The sequence below is a fragment of the Dermochelys coriacea genome, chromosome 1 (assembly GCF_009764565.3).
Source record: "Dermochelys coriacea isolate rDerCor1 chromosome 1, rDerCor1.pri.v4, whole genome shotgun sequence".
Lineage (NCBI taxonomy): Eukaryota > Metazoa > Chordata > Testudines > Dermochelyidae > Dermochelys > Dermochelys coriacea.
In genome coordinates, this window is record NC_050068.2 from 325,104,606 (window position 1) to 325,125,638 (window position 21,033).

A 21,033-nucleotide genomic window follows, 5' to 3' on the forward strand; every position below is an offset into this window, starting at 1 on the left:
GCTTGGAGCAGCCTGAGCAGCAGGACACTGCCCAGGCCCAGCAGAGCAGCCGGGGACCCACCAGGTAGCAGCAGGAGGCCAGGGCCAGGGGTCTGGGGAGCAGCAGCAGCACCAGGGCTCCTGCGCAGGGCCTGGCGGCCGGAGGAGGAATTACATCAGTTCCCAGCGGGATCCCATCAAAGCCTCAGCGCCCCCTGCAGGGAAGCAGGTTAACAACCGATTGTAAAACTGCTTCAAAATTTAACAACCGGTTCGCGTGAACCGGTGCGAACCAGCTCCAGCTCACCACGGCTTAGGTCTGTCTGTTATTTTCATACAGTATCAAATTTTGAAGTTCAGCTCAACAGGAAAATGTTTGCTGAGTTATGCCATAGGAAATTGGGTCTGCTGGAAATTCCCTTTACAGTAACTTCTCACTTAAAGTCATCCCGGTTAACGTTGTTTCATTGTTACGCTGCTGACCAGTTAGGGAACGTGCTCGTTTAAAGTTGTGCAATGCGCCCTTCTAATGTCGTTTGGCAGCTGCCTGCTTTGTCCACTGCTTGCAGGAAGAGCAGCCCTTTGCATCTAGCTGGTGGGGCCTGGAACCAGGGTGGACCGGCAGCCCCCCTATCAGCTCCCTGCTCCCCTAAGTTCCCTGTGTAGCAGCCGCCCAGCAGGCTATCAATTGCCGGCAGTTCAGCTGTCCCTTCCCACACTGCCATGTGCTGCTCCTGCCCTCTGCCTTAGAGCTGTTCTTCAGAGCCTCCTGCTTGCTGTGTGGGAGGTGTGGGGGGAGAAGAGTGAGGCTAATGTCAGGGTATCCCCCTTCCCCCTGCTCCTGCACCCCGCTTACCCCATCTTCCATAGAGCAGGTGGGATACACAACAGGGCTCAGGAAGGAGGGAGCTTCCTGGCTGCAGCTGCTGTCTCAGCTTGCTGATTAACTTAAAAAGGCAGTATATTTAAAGTGGGGTCGGCGTACTTAATGGAGCAATGTGCATCTCTCTCTCACACACATGGTGTGCGCCTCTGTCTCTCTACCATGCTGTCTCCCCTCCCTCCATTTGTGCTGCCTTGTAGAGCGTGAGGCTACATTAACAACAATGAGTTAATCCTTGAGGGCTCTGCCAATTGCTAGTTCATCATTTAGCAGTAAGGCATTCCCTGGGAAATATCCCACCCTCTGACTCCACCACCTCAACCAAGCTTCACAATCATCATCGCTGTGTACCAGTATTAAATTGTTTGTTTAAAACTTATACTCTGTGTGTGTGTGTGTGTGTGTGTGTGTGTGTATATATATATATATATATATTATATAGTCTTTTGTCTGGTGAAAAAAATTTCTCTGGAACCTAACCCCCGCCACATTTACATTAATTCTTATGGGAAATAGGATTCACTTAACATCGTTTCGCTTAAAGTCGCATTTTTCAGGAACATAACTACAACGTTAAGCAAGGAGTTACTGTACAACTAGATAGCAAAAGGCACAACTGCATAAAGGTTACTCAGCTTCTCATACATAGTTCTTTGAGATCCGGCAAAGTTGCTGTACGCTAGGGGGAACTGAAATAATGAGATACCAGCATATAGCACAGAAGGCTGGTTGTCCTTTTATAATTTTTTCCCAACTATTATAGCTAAAATAGCTGTGTAATTATAGAGATTGCAAAATATGCTAACATAGGACCCAAGCCTGCAAATAAGTAAATGACTTTACTCATATGAGTAGTTCCATTGAAATGCTTGAAATGCCGCTATCCTGGTATCCTGTGGAATTTCATCTTAGCTCACTCCACATGGCAAGGGCTGTGTGGGAATTAGGATCAGGGATGGAATTGGAAAGCTGCTATTCTCTGCAACTCCACAGAAGTTAATGCTACAAGCAGTATCAACAAGTCCTCTGTGTCTGCTTGCCCCTCTTGAAAGGGAGTGGGTTATAATGTACACCGGGGACAGCATGGCTTCATTTGAGGTGGCAGGCAAGCAGGCACAGAGACTGCCATCTGCTTTCTCCAAGACCCTTGGGATTTATAGGTCTCACTTCTTCCCATTCTGATTGCTAATCCTTCCCTTGGTAGGAAGGATGCAAAGTAAATCCCACAAGGAAAAGCTCTGTCTCCTGATGATTCCCCTTCCACAGGTCTTTCTGCAGGGCATGAGCACCTGGTCCAGAGCTACTAGCTATTTTCCTCATTGCACATGCTTAATCACTCACTCATAATATTGTTTCTGCTATGCATATGGGCATGAGACAATTATCATGCCTCAGTTGATCTGCTTAGGGTTAAATGGGTTATATTTAAATAATAAGATGGGACTTCTGCTTATAGCACTTTATTTTTATTTTTAAGTGTCAACAACCTTTTGAAATCTTATCAAAAGCAATTCTGAGATGTTCATTTGCTTTGATGTAGCTGTTAGTCACTAGCAGGAAATCAAAGCCTGCATTTTCTTTTCATCTGTTTGGATTTTTATTTCAGTGGTATCAATTAATATAAATAAGACAGTTCTGAGCATAATGTACACATGAGGAGAGGTTTGATGAGGCAAATTGTTAAATGTCATAACAGGTTTCTTTTTCTCCTGCAGGTATCCAATTCGTTTGGTTGTCACATAAAAGAATGTGGCTTGAGCTGATCATTCTTTTAAAGTTTGGTAAGTGCAAATACTTTACACGTGTCCAGGCTAAACCTTTTTGGTTAATATTGTGTAATTTACGTATTTCCTCAGCCTTTCATTACATTGCTTCATCTTTCCTCTAGTGATACACAAAGTGTTTTCAATGGTTATTAAATTCTACTGAAATATAGTCCTGGTTAGACCCAGGTGCAACACTCCAATGACTCCTCTTTCCAGCACCTGCATTCCAAATACCTGATTCAAAGTTCATTAAAGTCAAAAGAAACTCTCCCGTTGTATTCAATAGGCTTTGGGTCAGGCCCTAAAACAGGTAACCCAGGCCTGCCCACAGTTGATAAATGTGAATCTGGGAAGCAAAGCAGGACAAACCAAACACTCCTATTACTTGACTACAGAAAATGCTTGTAAGTAATCTGCCTGTCTGAAGTATATCCTAAGCCATAAATTGAAGTTTGACAGTTCAGCACTCCCTACAAACACTCTTAATTGATGCTAGTCTGCTATTTCTAACACTGCATTAATAATGTCTCTAGTTTCCCTTAGAATCCTAAAACACAATTTTTATCAGAAGTTGAGCCAAGCAGAGTTAAACAATGATGCCTCCAAGGCTCCCATTCCTGTTCAATGTTTCAGGACAGAACTTGCCTAAAAGGGTAAAACCCTGCAAGGAAAATCTAAACTTACTTGGAGGAAAATATTGAAAGTCATGTCAGGCAATGTAAGCCATAAAGCTTTGTGATTATCTGATTCCTAATTATTTTCTGTTCCTAAACTTCCATCTTATCCTGGAAAATGTGGGGTATGGAGACCAAATCAAATCATCTGACAAGCTGAGAAATCACTGACTTGGATTCCAATCTCAATTACGCTGGTATAAATCTGGAGCATTTCAACTGAAATCAGCAGAATTACTCCAGATTTATATTAATGTAAATGAGGTCAGACTCTGGCCCTGTGCATGGGGTCACCTGTGATGTTATCAGTAATACTCCGTCAATGCTTGCTATATCTACATATGAAACACAAAGCATAACAAATTATTAGTGCCTGGCAGTTTCATATATTTATTGCACGATGTAATATTGATCAAAATTTTAGCACTGATGTGCAATATGCTAGTTACCAATTTATTTATAATTATCTGCAGCAGGTGTGTTCAGACTGGAAATAAGGCACACATTTTTAACAGGGAGGGGAATTAACCATTGGAACAATCTACCAAGGGTTGTGGTAGATTCTCCATCATTGGCAATGTTTAAAAGACATGGTCTACTTCAAACGGGAATTAGTTTGGGGAAGTTCCTATGACCTGTGTTGTACAGGAGGTCAGACAAATGATCCATTCTGGTCTTGGAACCTATGAATTAGAGAAGCTCTTTTGAATCCTATCAAGCAGCTTTAACAAAGGACAAAAGGAAAGTGTAGACAAAGGACAATTCAGGTGATGTTGCAGTGTAGCTGCTTTGCTCTGGAGCATATAGCTGAGTATGTCACAACACCATTACAGCTGTGTTTGTCTTTTGTGTTCAGTGCTGTTTAGTCTCCTGCATGCAGAGGATGACTGTAATAGTGGCTCCTGTCATCCAACCATTGGAGATCTTCTAGTGGGTCGCAGTGAGCAACTAACAGCCTCATCAGTTTGTGGACTGACTGGCCCTCAGAAATACTGCATTATAGGCTACCTCGAGGTTGGTTTATTCTTATTCATAAAATAACTACACACAATAATAATATGCTTCTAGATATGTTTAAATAATTGTCAGATGACAAGAATACACCTGGTGAAATTATATATTCTATTAGGGCAGGAAGATAGCTTGGTGGTAGCCTTCAAGGTGATTAATTTCTCAACAGAAATGGCAAGGCATCAGTGAGACATAAGAACGGCCATACTGGGTCAGACCAATGATCCTCTAACCCAGTATCCTGTCTTCCAACAGTGGCCAATATCGGGTGCGTCATGTTGTAGGAGCAGCAGTGATCTGTATGCTCTGTATGACTATGCTCTGTATAACCTGTAGGTTCAAAAGGTCGTTACATCTCTTTCCCCCCCTCCCCTTTTGTCTCCTCTCCCTTTTTGAATACCTGTGAAGTGGCTTTCCCCCTCCCCCTCCTTCCTGGAATGCTTGTGGGATGAATAGGCTGCTTGAGCAGCTGGAAGATCAGAAGAGCTTGCAGGTAGACAAGGTGGCTGGGACTCTGATTAGGCAGCGATCAAATGCCCAATGCAAGGATACTACCCGAGGTGTGTGACCAGTCATCTCTAGTCATAGGCCATGAGGAGCAGGTCCTTAAAAGGGGAAGGGGCCATATGCTAGGGAGTGCACTCATAAGATTGTACCTCCCGTGAAGGCCCTTCACCCGGACTGCCTGGCCAGTGGTTTGCCACATTGCATTCCATCGTACCTCGGGAAGACTTACCTTCATCGCACCATCCATCACTGCACTGTGGGACACTTATCTTGAAGGATCCTGACACCTCCAGTGCTGTCCCTGTCCTGGGTGCATGAGTATGCAAGTGTGAGTGTGACCCCACACACACACACACTTCTTTTGAGCTTAGCTAACAGTATAATAAACGTGCTGCTTTCTGCCAAACTCTGGTGGGTCATTAGTCCTCCCTAAGCTTACTAGCTGGTCCAATTCCAGGTAACACTTCAGAGGGAATGAACAGAAGATGCAATCAGCAAGTGATCTATCCTCTGTTGTCCACTCCCAGACTCTGGTTAGGGATACCCAGAGTACAGAGTTCATCCCTGACCATCTCGGCCAATAGCCATTGATGGACCTATCCTCCATGAACTCACCTAGTTCTTTTTTTAACCCCGTTACAGTTTTGGCCTTCACAACATCCCCTGGCAACAAGTTCCACAGGTTGACTGTTCAAGGAAGTAGTGTGATGAAGTACTTCCTTTTGTTTGTTTTTAAACCTGCTGCCTATTAATTTCATTGGGTGACCCCTAAGGTGCCACAAGTACTCCTTTCCCTGGTTCTTGTGTTATAAGAAGGGGTAAATAACACTTTCTTGCTCACTTTCTCCCCACCAATTGTGATTTTATAAATCTCTGTCATATCCACCCACTAGTCATCTCTTTTCAAGCTGAAAAGTCCCAGTCTTTTTAATTGTCCATACCCTTAAATCTTTTTTTTTTGCCCTTCTCTGTACCTTTTCCAATTCTAGTATATCTTTTTTGAGATGTAGCAACCAGAACTGCATGCAGTATTCAAGGTGTGGGTGTACCATGGATTTATATAGAGGCAATATGATATTTTCAGTCTTATCTATCCCTTTCTTAATGATTCCCAACATTTTGTTAGCTTTTTGGACTGCTGCTGCACATTGAGCAGATGTTTTCAGAGAACTATCCACAATGACTCCCAAGATCTTTTCTGAGTTTTAACAACTAATGTAGACTGCATCATTTTGTATGTATAGTTGGGATTATGTTTTCCAATGTGCATTACTTTGCATTTATCAAAATTGAATTTCATCTGCCATTTTGTTACCCAGTCACCCGGTTTTGTGAGATCTCTTCGTAGTCTGCCTGGGACTTAATTATCTTGAGTCGTTTTGTATCATCTGCAAATTTTGCCACCTCACTGTTCACTTATTTTTTTTCCAGATCATTTATGAATATGTTGAACAGTACTAGTCCTAGTACAGACCCCTGGGGGACACCACTATTCACCTCCTTCCATTCTGAAAACTGACCATTTATTCCTACCCTTTATGTCCTGTCTTTTTTTAACCAGTTACTGATCCATGAGAGGATCATCCCTCTTATCCCATGACTGCTCAATGTATTCACAAATGAATACATGAATCTCCAGTGACACTTTGCTGCTACTGTCCTCAAGTAGTTTTCCTGTAAAATGCCTCATAAAGGCAAACATACACCATATATGTCAGTCTGATGGGCATTCATGCATGTGAAGAATGTAGTTTTGTAAGGCTAAGTCTACACTTCAAACTGGAGGTGTGAATTCCAGTTCAAAGAGACATGCTCTCACTAGCTCTGATTGAGTCAGCACACTAAAAATAGTGTAGCCGTGTTGTTGTGAGGGGCTAGCCACCCAAGTACATACCTATCCGAGAAGCATATATTTGAGGTGGCTAACTCTTCCCATGGCTCATGCCACCACAGCTATGTTCTACCTTTAGTGAGCTAGTGTCATAAACATAAAGGGAAGGGTAAACACCTTTAAATCCCTCTTGGCCAGAGGAAAAACTCTTTCACCTATAAAGAGTTAAGAAGCTAAGACAACCTCGCTGGCACCTGACCAAAATGACCAATGAGGAGACAAGATACTTTCAAAGCTGGCCGGGGGGGGGGAACAAAGGGTTCTCTCTGTCTGTGTGTTGCTTTTGCTGGGACCAGAGCAGGAATGCAGGTCAGAACTCCTGTAAAGGCTTAATAAGCAATCTAGTTAGATATGCGTTAGATTCTGTTTTGTTTAAATGGCTGATAAAATAAGTTGTGCTGAATGGAATGTATATCCCTATTTTTGTGTCTTTTTGTAACTTAAGGTTTAGCCTAGAGGGATTCTCTATGTTTTGAATCTGATTACCCTGTAAGGTATTTGCCATCCTGATTTTACAGAGGTAATTCTTTTACTTTTTCTTCAATTAAAATTCTTCTTTTAAGAACCTGATTGTTTTTTCCTTGTTCTTAAGATCCAAGGGTTTGGGTCTGTGTTCACCTATGCAAATTGGTGAGGATTTTTATCAAGCCTTCCCCAGGAAAGGAAGTGTAGGGCTTGGGGGGATTTTGGGGGTAAAGATGTTTCCAAGTGGGCTCTTTCCCTGTTATATTTGTTAGATGCTTGGTGGTGGCAGCAATAAAGTCCAGGGACAAAAGATAAAATAGTTTGTACCTTGCGGAAGTTTTAACCTAAGCTGGTAAAAATAAGCTTAGGGGGTTTTTCATGCAGGTCCCCACATCTGTACCCTAGATTTCAGAGTGGGGAAGGAACCTTGACAGTTAGTCTGGGTATGTCTTCTCGAGCTGGAAATTACACCTCCAGCCCAAAGTGTAGACATAACCCCAGTGGCAAGATTTTGTGTCTTTTGTACTACATCTGTAAGTCTTTTGGGTGCCTAAATGCCTTTCAGGATCTAATCCTAACGCCTACTGATTTCAATGGAGTTAAGCACCTAAATACCTTTGGGGTTCTGGGTCTAAGAATCTGCTGGATGCAGTTGCCATTTTGTGTTCAGTTTAGATGTAGTGTGTTGCAGAGGAGACATACACAATGTGCTCTCTTATGTTGTTTTGTTGTGTAATTTAAAATAAAAAGTAATTAATTGAGCAATCATTATTTGTGTATGAAAAACATTACAGTGTGTGTATGCTCTTTGACTGTGCAGGGAGGTTGGGCTGATCTTCCTGACAGTTTTGTGAACATAAGAGAGGAATAGGAGCCAGCATTAGCAAACAGAGCATTCCCCTGAAAAAGCTGCTAAAACTGTCAGTTCTGACATTGAGATACATTTATTTGGGTTGTTGTAATTCAGTGAGTTGCAATGAATTCAAAGTTGTTTTCACTAGAGGACCATACACTCATTACCTTGACAGATGCATCTTGTCCTCTTCCACATGGCTGCAGTGGGCCTTGCCTGCACTAAAATCAGTCTGGCTTTGCCACATAAGGGGCCGGATGCATAGAAACGTGCAGAGGGAGTCTGACCCTCTGGATGCCATGGAGCCCAGCTCTGAAGGGACCCACATCTCTGTGCAGCTGAGCTTAGGTGACAGGGAAGTGATGGATAGCGCTATGCGGATCCAACAGTCATTGCCTCTTATCAAACTTCCTACTGATATAAATGGGAATTTCCCTGAGCAAGGATTGCAGGACATGGTCCCATGAAGTTAATGAATCATCATGAGAAAATATTTTTCACTAAATACCAGATGTGAACTGCAGAGGAAGTTAATGAGACATTGCTCATTTTAGAGGTAATTTTAAAATTACTATTTATCACCTTCTGGTCAAATGCTGTGACATGTTTAAAGTATAACATACTGCAGAAGTAAGAGAGTCGAATGGTACATATCAAGCTAGTGCGGGTCAACTTATTCATTGTAAATCAGTGATCTGATCAATTTAACCACTTTTTCCATTCTCAAATAGTTTGTGAATCAGTCCTATTTTCTATGAATCTCTTCACTTTTTGTAATTATCCACCAAATAGTTTGAATGAACAATTCTCAGGCAACATGGTTATTCATGAGCTATTCCCTATAACTATTTACTCTGTTGTTTGTTTTTGTGTGGCCTCAGATGCACATGCTGTTTCTGATCCCTGACTGGTTTACTGCAACTTTTTAACCAGAAGATAGAGGAATGAGAAATCATGAATAGTAAATAGTCTTGTTTCTTCATGCCTACCCTTGATATCATGTGAATATGGTATTGTTAAGATGAACAGTCATTCTTGAAATATTAGTACAATGATTTGTGTGATTTGACACTGGTTAAGTATCATGTCCTCTCTAGTTATTATTTTGCATTGAAGATAAGAGCCTACTACTGCTATCACCTAACGGGATTATTCCTTCAGATCAAAGAGTGGAGGCTTGTGCTTTGGGATCTTGACTCTATAAGGGTCTATCTGGCCCCAACGCAGCAAAGAACTTCAGTGTATACATAACTTAACATATGTGAATAATCCCACTGGAGTTAATGAAACGACTCACATGCTTAAAATAACTACTTTGTTGGATCAAGGCCAGCATTTTTACCGATGAGTCTTGCATTCTTTTCCCACTGATGACCCATGTCAAGGGTTCTTACAAGAGAAAAGCTGTTGTTGTAAATATTAGTGATTAGTGAACATGATACAACTGAGCAGCTAACACTGGGTTCTGCTGTTACCTCAAGTTAGAATCTGTCTCCAAGAAAGCTACACAAATGAGAACACCCAGGTGAATATTGTTTTACATTAGATTTTTTAGGTGATATTTCTGCTTATTATTATATTTTATTTCTGAGAACATAACACTCATTTTTTCAGTTAATGTTAACATTTGTATTTGATTAACAAAAATATTACTGCAGGTGAACAGCAGAAAGTTACTAATTCCCATATCACTAATCCATAGCCCCATAATTTCTAACCCTGTTATCATATTGCTTCAGAGGGAGGGATAACCAGAGCCCTGGAAAAGGATGTTGATTACATTTCCTCTATGCATAGACAGCTACCTTGGACAGAGAGTGGAGGAGAGTGGGGAAGAACCAAGGCTCGGACAATCCCCAACCCCCTGGCCCTCTCAAATCTCTTCTTAAAACCCATTTTGTCCCCAGAATCATTGCTACCATGTTGTACTCACCAATAATCTCCCCACACGCTCATTTGCTGTAACCAGTATCTCATCTGTTGTTTCCTATAAGGTTTTCTCCCCTTAAATTCTTAATTCTATGGAGCAAAGAATATGACTTCGTTTTGTAAAGTGTCAGGTACACTGACAATGCTCTATAAATAGTTAGTACTAATAACCTCTGTGTCTCAGTTTCTTCATCTGTAAAATGAAGATACTAATATTTCCATACACAGGCTGTTGTGAGGTTCAGTTTGAGGCCATCAAATGGAAGATGCAAAGTACTCAGTACCCTTTTTAATAACATAAGGGAGGGCAGATGAATAAAGATTGTTATTGAAATTAGAATACATTGTTTCAGCAATAGCATTTTGGGATTGCATGCTCAGTGTGTGTTCTCTGATTTTGTGTGTACAATTGGCAGCTTGCTGAAACATCATTAGATATAATGTTCAGATACTCTGGATTTTCATTAGAACAGTAACAGAGGGAAGAGAATAAGCCGCAGTCCAAGAAAGATTTATGCAGGTGATTAACTTTTTTAGACACTTTAAGAAATCCCATTGAAGGCTTGATATGAACACTTTATTGAAAATTCTGAGTCAAGATTCAGAACACAGCTTGATATTTATGTTTAGAAAGAGAGCACTGTATATATTTTAGTCCTGTTTATAAAGTGTGACTGTATGTTTCTAAACTGCATGCTTATGTAAAATATCTGATTTTAAAATATTATTCTACTTAGTATGTATAAAAATTTAACAAGGAAAAGAAGAAAATGTGCTATTGGAGAAGGTGTAAAACTGCAAGTTTCAGAGATTAATGTAACCTGGCAGATCTTGCTATGTAAGACAAGCATATGCTTGTCAAGTAGAGAGCAAAAATCTTCTACCAGGTAAGGTCAAAGAAAGTGAAGTCAGTATCATATTATACATGTCCATACCCACCTGAGGCTGGATGATCTCCACCCCTACTAAGCATTTTTGTAGCTTTAGCTTTCTATAAAAATAGCATTTTAAAATTAGATGTGTGGGATATTTTTTCTATTTATATATACACACATTCAGGGTCAGACACACTGCTGTAGCTCACAAAAGCTTATGCTCAAATAAATTTGTTAGTCTCTAAGGTGCCACAAGTACTCCTTTTCTTTTTGCAAATACAGACTAACACGGCTGCTACTCTGAAAACTGTAGTAATGGTTGCATATAATATAAATTCATTAGTGCTTACACTCCATGAAATAATTATACATGTTACATACATATGTGTGTATATTTTGTAAAATATTTACTAATTCCCCGGGGATTATACACTTTAAAAACACGCAAACACTTTATATACAACATAAGTGAGTAGAATACCCAGCCTTCCACGGGTAGGATAAAGAAAAAGGATCACCTGGCTTCCTCCTGAGGTTGCTAGCCAGCTTCATATTGACATAAATGTGTTACTTGTATTTGGTGTCTTAATAGCAATGTGCAGCCAAAGATGAATCTGTTAGAATCAGCTGTTCAGATATCTGTTTGTGAACCAATTTAATTTTTAAGAAAAGTTTAATAGGTTCTGCTTCCAAGAGTCTCTCCAGCCCTACGAGCACAAATCCTTCCCCACTCCATAATCTCATTATTCTCTCTCTCACGCTGCAGGTGCTGAAAATTTTTTATGCACCAGTAACAAAAGAGATAAGTTTTTAATTTTCTAATAAAGTTCCCGCTCGGCAACTGCCCTGCCCATGAAACAAGCTCCTCCTGACACCAGTACCAAACACCATCATAAATTAATTCACCTTTTCCTTTTAAGCTCCCACTCCTCAGAAAAAGCTGGGGGAAACAGATATTCTTCTAGCATTCCCTGATGGTCCCCATATTTGGGCTCTGGCTAACCAATGCCCCCATCCTACAGTAGGCACATGAGACAACCCACTGAGCTCAATGAGACTATTCACATGTAAAGTTAAGTGTGTGCATGAGTGTTTGCAAGATCTGGTCCCAAGAGACAGGTCCCAATCCTGCAAACACTGAGGCATGTGCTAATCTACTGGACAATGGGGACAGAGAGTACACTGATAGTTTGTCTTGCTTATTCTGTTTTTTAGGGTGAACAGAAATGCTTCCTTTGTGATTCCAGATACCCATATAATCCCTATACCCATCCCAACAGTCACCTAATTGAAAATGTTCTCACAACTTTTGAGCCAGACTGGAAAAAGAAGTGGTGGCAGTCAGAAAACGGTAGGTTACAGTCAAGTAATGTTTCTCAACTTGGCTAGTTTAGCTCATTCTAATCAATATGTGCAATCATCACTTTATGAAACTATAAGACAATATAGTAGGAGTTCTCAAGCATTTTGTTTCTGAGGCCCCCCCCTTTTTCCCCCAACATGCTTTGTGCCCTGGGCAGTCCCTTCTAAAGCCAGCCCTGCTTTGTGGACCCTCTGAAACCAGCTCACGGCTACCCAGGGGCTGTGGAGCCCCAGCTGAGAACCGTTGCTAATGCCACATCATGGTTTGCCATGTCATAGGGCCTGACCACTAGCATGAATATTCATGCCAATACCCAGCCTTTCATGCCCAAATCTAAATTCCTCCTCCACATAATATGGAGGTGCACTTATTCTATAACCTAGAGTATCCATACATATTAATACCAATTAGCTCATTCTCAAATCTACCACTTCTTGTCCAAACTGATTTATGGTGGTTACTTCCATGTTCCTGCTGTGTTCCCTGGGATCACCGTCTGCCATAAAGTTACGACTCTTACTCTGAGGCCTGTCTGAGGCAAGGCCTTGTGGAAGTAGTTATGCTAACGGCTATGTTTTAGCTGAGAAAAGGGCAGGTCTAAGACAGTAACCCCTGGTCATAAATTCTGCACTCTCATATGGAAGGACAAACAAGTAAACATAAAGAATACAGTACACCAAAGAATTCTGCTAAAAGGCAGTTTTAGAAAGAACTTTAGCAATCTGGTTACTAGACAGCTGGACCACAGTAACTTATAGGAATGATTAAGAAATGAGTGATGTGGCTTGTTAATATTAAGAGGTGTGATTGTGGACCCCAGATATGCCACATATTGATGAGGGGTAGATATTAATATGTTATGGTCACAGAAGATGATCAAATATGGTTGGGTTTTCAAAAAATTAAACAAAGGGATATAAAAGATCCGGTCTAGTTTCCTAATTTTGAGGCTCATCAGTTACCCAAGACAGTGTATACTGAATCATCCCTCCCTTCAGTTGGGCTGCACTTACTTTTCCTTCCCATCTTTGTTTTGAATGGTCCTCACAATGCAAGATTGTAAGTATGAAAATGCAGGAAACTGCTTTACTGTACTAATCTTATTTTTATACTTGTGCAGATGGATTTTTCTATTATTTCAATTATATTTGTCTACGTTCACTAAAAATTCTGTGTCTGCTTCACCAAATTTTATCTTCTTAACTAACTCCAAGTAGCCACCTGAAAAAACATGTTATCAGTGACAAATGTATGTTAATTGTAATAATTAATCAGGCTACAGTGGCATCACAAACAGGATTGGTGAAGCATACAATAGAGACCCTGTGGCAGGGATGGTGGGGGGGGCCTTGTGGGGCTATAGCTACCCCAACATTTGCGTTAGCCCCCTATAGTCACCCCATAACAGCTGCTGCTCTCCAGTCACAAAGCTCTGAAGGCAGAGCGGAGAGACTGGCGGCTGCTGGCCAGGTGTCCAGCTAAGAGACTCAAAAACTCGGAAGTAGAAGAAACAGCAGAATAATGCTAACCAGTGATTCTCAACCTTATTCTTTCCAAGCCCCGTCCCCACCCAGCATGCTATAAAAACTCCAGGGCTTGGGGAGGGGGCTCAGGACTTCTGTCCAAGGGGTCCTGAGCTCCTGCCCCATGGGGTGTCATGGCTTGAGGGTTTAGCTCTGGGGGTGGAGGGGCTCGGAGCTTCTGCCCTGCAGTTGGGGGGCTCAGGGCTTCCGCCACAGGGCACCAGGGCTTGGGGCTCCAAGCTTTCTGCCCTGGGCCCCAGCCAGTCTAAATCCAGCCCTGCTTCATGGACCCCCTGAAACCAGCTCACGGATCCCCAGGGGCCCCTGGTTGGGAACTGCTGCAATACAGTACATTCTCTTTCTCTCTGATTTATAATGTTGGAGCAAAGATTTACAATGATTTAGATCTGTTCATTTGTAACTACACAGGATTTCAGAAGCATTTGAAAAAATAACCAACTTATCTATAGAGAAATTGTAAGCACGATACCTTGAATCAGCTTATCTTCAACAGCTGAACCAAAGGAACTATAGCAGGATTGAATTACCTACCACAGAAATATGTGTTTTCATATAGCCTCTACTTTTAATTTAAATCTGTTTTTTTGTGACATAACCTACAGCTCCATAAACCACAATAGCAGGTTGTGTACCCATAGGAAAAACGACTAATTTTACATCACTGATCTTCACTGTTTTTTAATTCCTTTTCAGGCATTGACCATGTTAGCATTAGACTGGACCTAGAAACCTTATTCCAGTTCAGCCATCTTATACTGACTTTTAAGGTACGCTGTTTAGATATTTTACTTGAGCCTTCACATGACTTTGCAACCATGATGTTCTTTACATAAAGCTAAGTACTCAAAAGTTAGGAATGACAGAATTAAGGTTGCCTGTGCAACATAAATTTGGCCCCTATGCAGGGGTAAAAGTAAGTTAGAGGACTTACTGGTGCAATGGAGTCCTGAGCAGGGGATGTGGCCTCAACCGGAAGAGGCGTGGCCTTCACTGGAAGAGGCAGGGCCTTAAATTCCTGGGCCCTTTAAATCTTGATTTAAAGGGCCAGGGCTCCAGCTGTGGTAGTGGCGGCCCTTTAAATCACCCCTGAGCTACCAGCTGCAGAGGCGGCTGGGAACCCTGGGGCTCAGGGGTGAGTTAAAGGGCCCAGGGCTCCAGCTGCTACCGCAGCGGAGCCCTGGGCCCTTTAAATCACTGAGGAGCCCTGGGAGCTCCCGGCTGCCACCGCTACCCCGGGGCTCTGGGCTCTGGCAGAGCTTTAAAGGGCCTGGGGCTCTGCTGTGGTAGCGGCTGCCGGAGCCCCGAGCCCTTTAAATTCCCGCCGGAGCCCTGCTGCCTGAGCCCTGGGGTAGTGGCGGCCGGGCTCCATTGGGGATTTAAAAGGCCAGGGCAATAGCAGCGGCTGGAGCTCTGGGGCCCTTTAAATCCCTGCCAGAGCCCTGCTGCCATTACCCCAGGGCTTTAAATTGCCCTCTGGGAAAGCCGGTCCCGCTACGACGCACAGGCTCCTACCGATACACCGTACCGGGGCATACCGGCTTCCTTTCACCTCTGCCCCTATGTGTGTATGCTTTATGTTATAGTCTTTAATTACATGGTCTCGTACTATTTTTCCCAAAGCACCCCTTCTTGGCTCTCTTAAAATTGCTTATTCACCATTGTTCCCAGTTTTGGGTAGTACTAGTGATTCATTTTTGCTGAGAGAACTCAGTTGATGAACCCAGTTTCTTATGTGCTTCAGTTCATACTTAATCACTCTATTTCAGAAAATCAAGTATCCCAAATAGTTGACTGGGGAATTAAGCCTGCAAACCTGCATGCTTGGAATTGTCATTAACTGTTATTGGAGTTCCATGTGCAGAGGGCTTGTAGGTTCAAACCTGAGGGCTTATGAAAGCAACATAAATTAAACCAGAAAAGAAAAAAATTTTTGAAGGAGAAATTAGTTAAGGACATTGAAGTCAATGGTAAATGGGACAAAATACAACATGGTTTTACAAAAGGTAGATTGTGCCAAACCAACCTGATCTCCTTCTTTGAAAAAGTAACAGATTTTTTAGATAAAGGAAACGCAGTGGATCTAATTTACCTAGATTTCAGTAAGGCGTTTGATACCGTGCCACATGGGGAATTATTAGTTAAATTGGAGAAGATGGGGATCAATATGAACATCAAAAGGTGGATAAGGAATTGGTTAAAGGGGAGACTGCAACGGGTCCTACTGAAAGGCGAACTGTCAGGCTGGAGAGAGGTTACTAGTGGAGTTCCTCAGGGATCAGTTTTGGGACCAATCTTATTTAATCTTTTTATTAGTGACCTTGGCACAAAAAGTGGCACAATAAAGTTTGCAGATGATACAAAGCTGGGAGGTATTGCCAATTCAGAGAAGGATCAGGATATTATACAGGAGGATCCGGATGACCTTGTAAACTGGAGTAATAGTAATAGGATGAAATTTAATAGTGAGAAGTGTAAGGTTATGCATTTAGGGATTAATAATAAGAATTTTAGTTATAAATTGGAGACGCATCAATTGGAAGTAACAGAAGAGAAGGACCTTGGAGTATTGGTTGATCATAGGATGACTATGAGCTGCCAATGTGATATGGCTGTGAAAAAAGCTAATGCAGTTTTGGGGTGCATCAGAAGAGGCATTTCCAGTAGGTATAAGGAGGTTTTAGTACCATTATACAAGGCACTGGTGAGACCTCACCTAGAATACTGTGTGCAGTTCTGGTGTCCCATGTTTAAAAAGGATGAATTCAAACTGGAGCAGGTACAGAGAAGGGCTACTAGGATGATCCGAGGAATGGAAAACTTGTCTTATGAAAGGAGACTTAAGGAGCTTGGCTTGTTTACCCTAACTAAAAGAAGGTTGAGGGGAGATATGATTGCTCTCTATAAATATAACAGAGGGATAAATACAGGAGAGGGAGAGGAATTATTTCAGCTCAGCACCAATGTGGACACAAGAACAAATGGGTATAAACTGGACACCAGGAAGTTTAGACTTGAAATTAGACGAAGGTTTCTAACCATCAGAGGAGTGAAGTTTTGGAATAGCCTTCCAAGGGAAGCAGTGGGGGTAAAAGATCTATCTGGCTTTAAGATTCTACTTGATAAGTTTATGGAGGAGATGGTATGATGGGATAATGTGATTTTGGTAATTAATTGATCTTTAAATATTCAGGGTAAATAGGCCGAATCCCCTGAGATGGGATATTAGAGGGATGGGATCTGAGTTACCCAGGAAAGAATTTTCTGTAGTATCTGGCTGGTGAATCTTGCCCATATGCTCAGGGTTTAGCTGATTGCCATATTTGGGGTCGGGAAGGAATTTTCCTCCAGGACAGATTGGAGAGGCCCTGGAGGTTTTTTGCCTTCCTCTGTAGCATGGGGCACGGGTCACTTGAGGGAGGATTCTCTGCTCCTTGAAATCTTTAAACCACGATTTGAGGACTTCAGTAGCTCAGACATAGGTGAGGTTTTTTGTAGGAGTGGGTGGGTGAGATTCTGTTGCCTGCGTTGTGCAGGAGGTTGGACTAGATGATCAGAATGGTCCCTTCTGACCTTAGTATCTATGAATCTAAAAGGCGTTATTTGGAAGGAGTGTTTGCCAGGAAACTTCCCTTTCAGAGAGAAACTCTTCTATTTAGGATATATCTAGACTGTAGTTGGGGACACACTTGTGTTAACTTTGACATAGCTTGAGTAACAATAGAAGTGAAGCCATAGCAGTACAGGCAGCTGCTTGAGTGTGGGCCCAGGGTCCTGAGTGGGTGCGGCTAGATCAAAGCTAGCTTGGGTACGTCTCTGTGTGCTACAATCACACTTGCCATTTGCAGTGTAGACATACCCTTAGTTCTATTAAAAACTTTCCCCAAAAGTCTGTTTAAAGAATTATTGCAACAATGTTTCTTCCAGACATTTCGCCCTGCAGCAATGTTGGTTGAGCGCTCCACAGACTTTGGTCGCACCTGGAAGATATTTAGGTATTTTGCACAAAACTGTGCTGAATCTTTCCCCAACATCCCCTCTGGTCTGGCAAAAGGAGTGGGAGATATTGTTTGTGATCCAAGATATTCAGACATTGAGCCCTCCACTGAAGGCGAGGTATTCCTTAGTGTTTGTGCTTTTTTACTTCAAATTACACTGTTTTTTTTTCTCATGGCAATGAGATATCAGTGAGCTAGTTTGTATCCTAGGTCTGATTTGTCTCTCACACTGGTTTTACAAGGGGAAATGCCTGCAATGGGTTACACTGAGAAGAAAACCCGACCACTGAGTTTTATTTTGAGTTTCAGGTTCAAATGAACACATACAAAATCTCATTCAAAACTATGTAGATTCTCCAGGTTTCCTCTCTAAACCATAAATCCCTCCCCACAACAGGTCTTCACTCCCCCTAAACTTCTGCTGACCTGTGCAGAAGCCCATTCTTTGTTATCTGCAGGTGACAGCTAGCTGGCTCCCTGCTTTAGCTTCAATCTGTGGGTCTAGGGGCTGGTCTCTCTAACAAATCCCCCAAAAGGGTCTTCTGTCTCCTGCACAAGTTTTTCAGTAAGGGGACTCAAAAGCTTTACTGAGTCCCAAGGGACACTGATGGCAATTGAGTATCATAAAAGTTTGCACAGTTCTGCTTATAATACATAAAAATCATGCTTTATGCAAAAGCTAGCTCAATATTATTTGTTACATAATATATTAAATTTTGCATCATTTTATTAACATTTTTGTTGTTGTTTGCCCAGAATCTAAAACTGGGAAAAGAATTTGTGAATACTCACCAATATTTATGAATTTCATGAACATGTTCCAACAAAATATTTGCAAACAATTTTTAAAATGAATTAGCCATTTTTAACATTATTTTTGAAGAGAAATGTATTATATTCACTCAGCTTTACTTCATACAACCTGTGCGCACACAGCTATATTAAATGTTTAGGTGTCATAATGAATCACTAATAACTGTATACAAGATATTAGCTGCTCATTTTAGCTCTTTTGCTTTATACTGATATTTAGTATTAATTAGCCTTGAAATATTTCCAAATTTATTAAAAGCACTGTATTAGAAATTTGTTTTTGTAAGTTTCATAGGGCTAAAAATAATGTTTAAAAACAAGACTTACACTAAATTTCACAGCAGTTTTTGATTTTCAGTAAAACAGGTACCATGATTCTCAGAGAAATGAAGATCACATATTTGCAAAAACCATTAGACTCACCAGCAAACATTTATATAGGATACCTAAGAGAATTGCACTTAAATTACTTAACTTCTATTCCCCTTTGTCACAGGAATCAGGTTCCAGTTCCCCACTCCCTCTTAAAGGGCCCGGTCCGCTGTGACACCCCCCCATTCATCTCTTCCGCTTCAGTATCGTATGTTAGCTACGATCCTAAAGAGGTTGTTAGCAATTCTCCATTTCATTCCCTTCTGAATCCTGTACATCAATGTAATATTGACCCTGAACCCAGCTTCACATAGGGCTGAGCTAGCTATTTCTTTAACTCCATACCCTTACTCCCCTAGACTAAATTGGGTCATGCTTTGCTACATTGCTACAATTTCAGGCCTCAAGTCAGCAAAGCACTTAAGCAGATGCTTAACTTCAAGCACAATTATAAGTGCTTTGGGCCCTCATTCAGGAATGTAGTTATGTGTCCAAATTCAAACATCTGTGCAGGCCTCACTGAAGCCAACAGGACTACTCATATACTTTATTAGGCATGCACTTAAGTACGTTGCTAAACCAAGGCCTTACTGAATAAGGGTGGATTTACATGCTTAAGTGCTTTGCTGAATCAGGGCCCTAATCCTGTTCTTTTTTTATATGATTAACAAAATGGCAAGCAATTTTATTAATCATTATCTTATTTCCAATAGGTATTAATTATACAGTAATAAACTTTAGCTAAAATATTTGCCTTTATGTACTAAAATAATACTTTGCATGTTTAAATATACATTCATTTGTTTTACAGGTTGTCTTAAAAGCTTTGGATCCCAGCTTTGAAATAGAAAATCCTTATATCCGATCTATCCAGGGTATGTATATTTTGGATTTTCTTTACAGATAGTTATTTGTTTGTCTTGCATGTTAAAGACAGTACTCTAGATCCTCAGCTAGTGTAAATGGGTGTAATGTAGCTAATTTACAGCTGAGCACCCTGTAGATTTTCAAGTGAACAGAGTTTTTAGGTTAATTGTGGTTCTTGATTTCCTTTCTCTTATCCCAGAGCTCATCATCTTAACAAACCTGAGAATAAATTTCACGAAACTCCACACTCTTGGGGATACTTTATTTGGAAGAAGGCAAAGTGATCTCCTTGAAAAATATTATTATGCAGTTTATGAAATGGTTGTCCGTGGAAGTTGCTTTTGTAATGGTCATGCCAGCCAATGCAGTCCAGTGAAGAAACTGCGGGGTGATGTTTTCTATCAGCCTGGAATGGTAAGCTATAAAACTTTCAGTCCTAAAAGGGGATTCCCTATGTGGTAATTTTTGGATGATTATCCTTGGATTGCAATTTGTAATTCAACATTTTAAAAACGTTTTAACATTGCTTCCTCCATTCAAAACACTGGACCAGATTAAAAGAGACCAGGATCTGACCCCTGTTGGCACTAGAGTGGTAGTACTATAATAACTATTTAATATATAGTCCTCAGATAGAGGACGTATCAGATATTAAACTGATAAGAACAGATACTACACTTGATCTTAGCCAAACTCAAACATGTTAATAATAGCATGAAAATACCAGAGCTGTAATGGTGCAAATGTAATCCAGTAAGTAATGTGTGTTGTGTGCAGATTTGAATGGCTACTTTGTTGGGTACATTCTATAACACCAGTAGGGCTTGGTGAAAACTCTGCTGCATGAAAAGTCATCAGCACAAAGAGAATTCCCTGTTTCTACATTAAAAACAAACAAACTGATGAACAACAGATTGTCCAAGAAGTCAGGAACAGAATAAAGTGTACCTTCATATTTGGAACTAGTGTTTTTTCCTGGATAAATTTATATAAGTGTTTAAACCTCAGGTTTCAGAGTAGCAGCCGTGTTAGTCTGTATTCGCAAAAAGAAAAGGAGTACTTGTGGCACCTTAGAGACTAACAAATTTATTAGAGCATAAGCTTTCGTGAGCTACAGCTCACTTCATCGGATGCATTTGGTGGAAAAAACAGAGGAGAGATTTATATACACACACAGAGAACATGAAACAATGGGTTTATCATACACACTGTAAGGAGAGTGATCACTTAAGATAAGCCATCACCA

General features: G+C 41.2%; 1 protein-coding gene and 1 pseudogene across 1 annotated transcript in view; one reads left to right on the top strand and one right to left on the bottom strand.

Moving 5' to 3' along the window:
• Nucleotides 1-1,927: 1,927 nt before the first annotated feature.
• The window catches only part of LAMB4 (laminin subunit beta 4), a 68,134-nt gene continuing 49,028 nt past the window's right edge, over nucleotides 1,928-21,033 (top strand). Inside the window, 7 exon segments of the mRNA XM_043507807.1 lie at nucleotides 1,928-1,967; nucleotides 4,159-4,316; nucleotides 12,049-12,184; nucleotides 14,434-14,507; nucleotides 17,665-17,853; nucleotides 19,732-19,795; nucleotides 19,987-20,201. Coding sequence (XP_043363742.1) covers nucleotides 1,928-1,967; nucleotides 4,159-4,316; nucleotides 12,049-12,184; nucleotides 14,434-14,507; nucleotides 17,665-17,853; nucleotides 19,732-19,795; nucleotides 19,987-20,201 — 876 coding nt within the window.
• On the bottom strand, nucleotides 20,378-20,494 carry LOC119850260 (annotated as a pseudogene).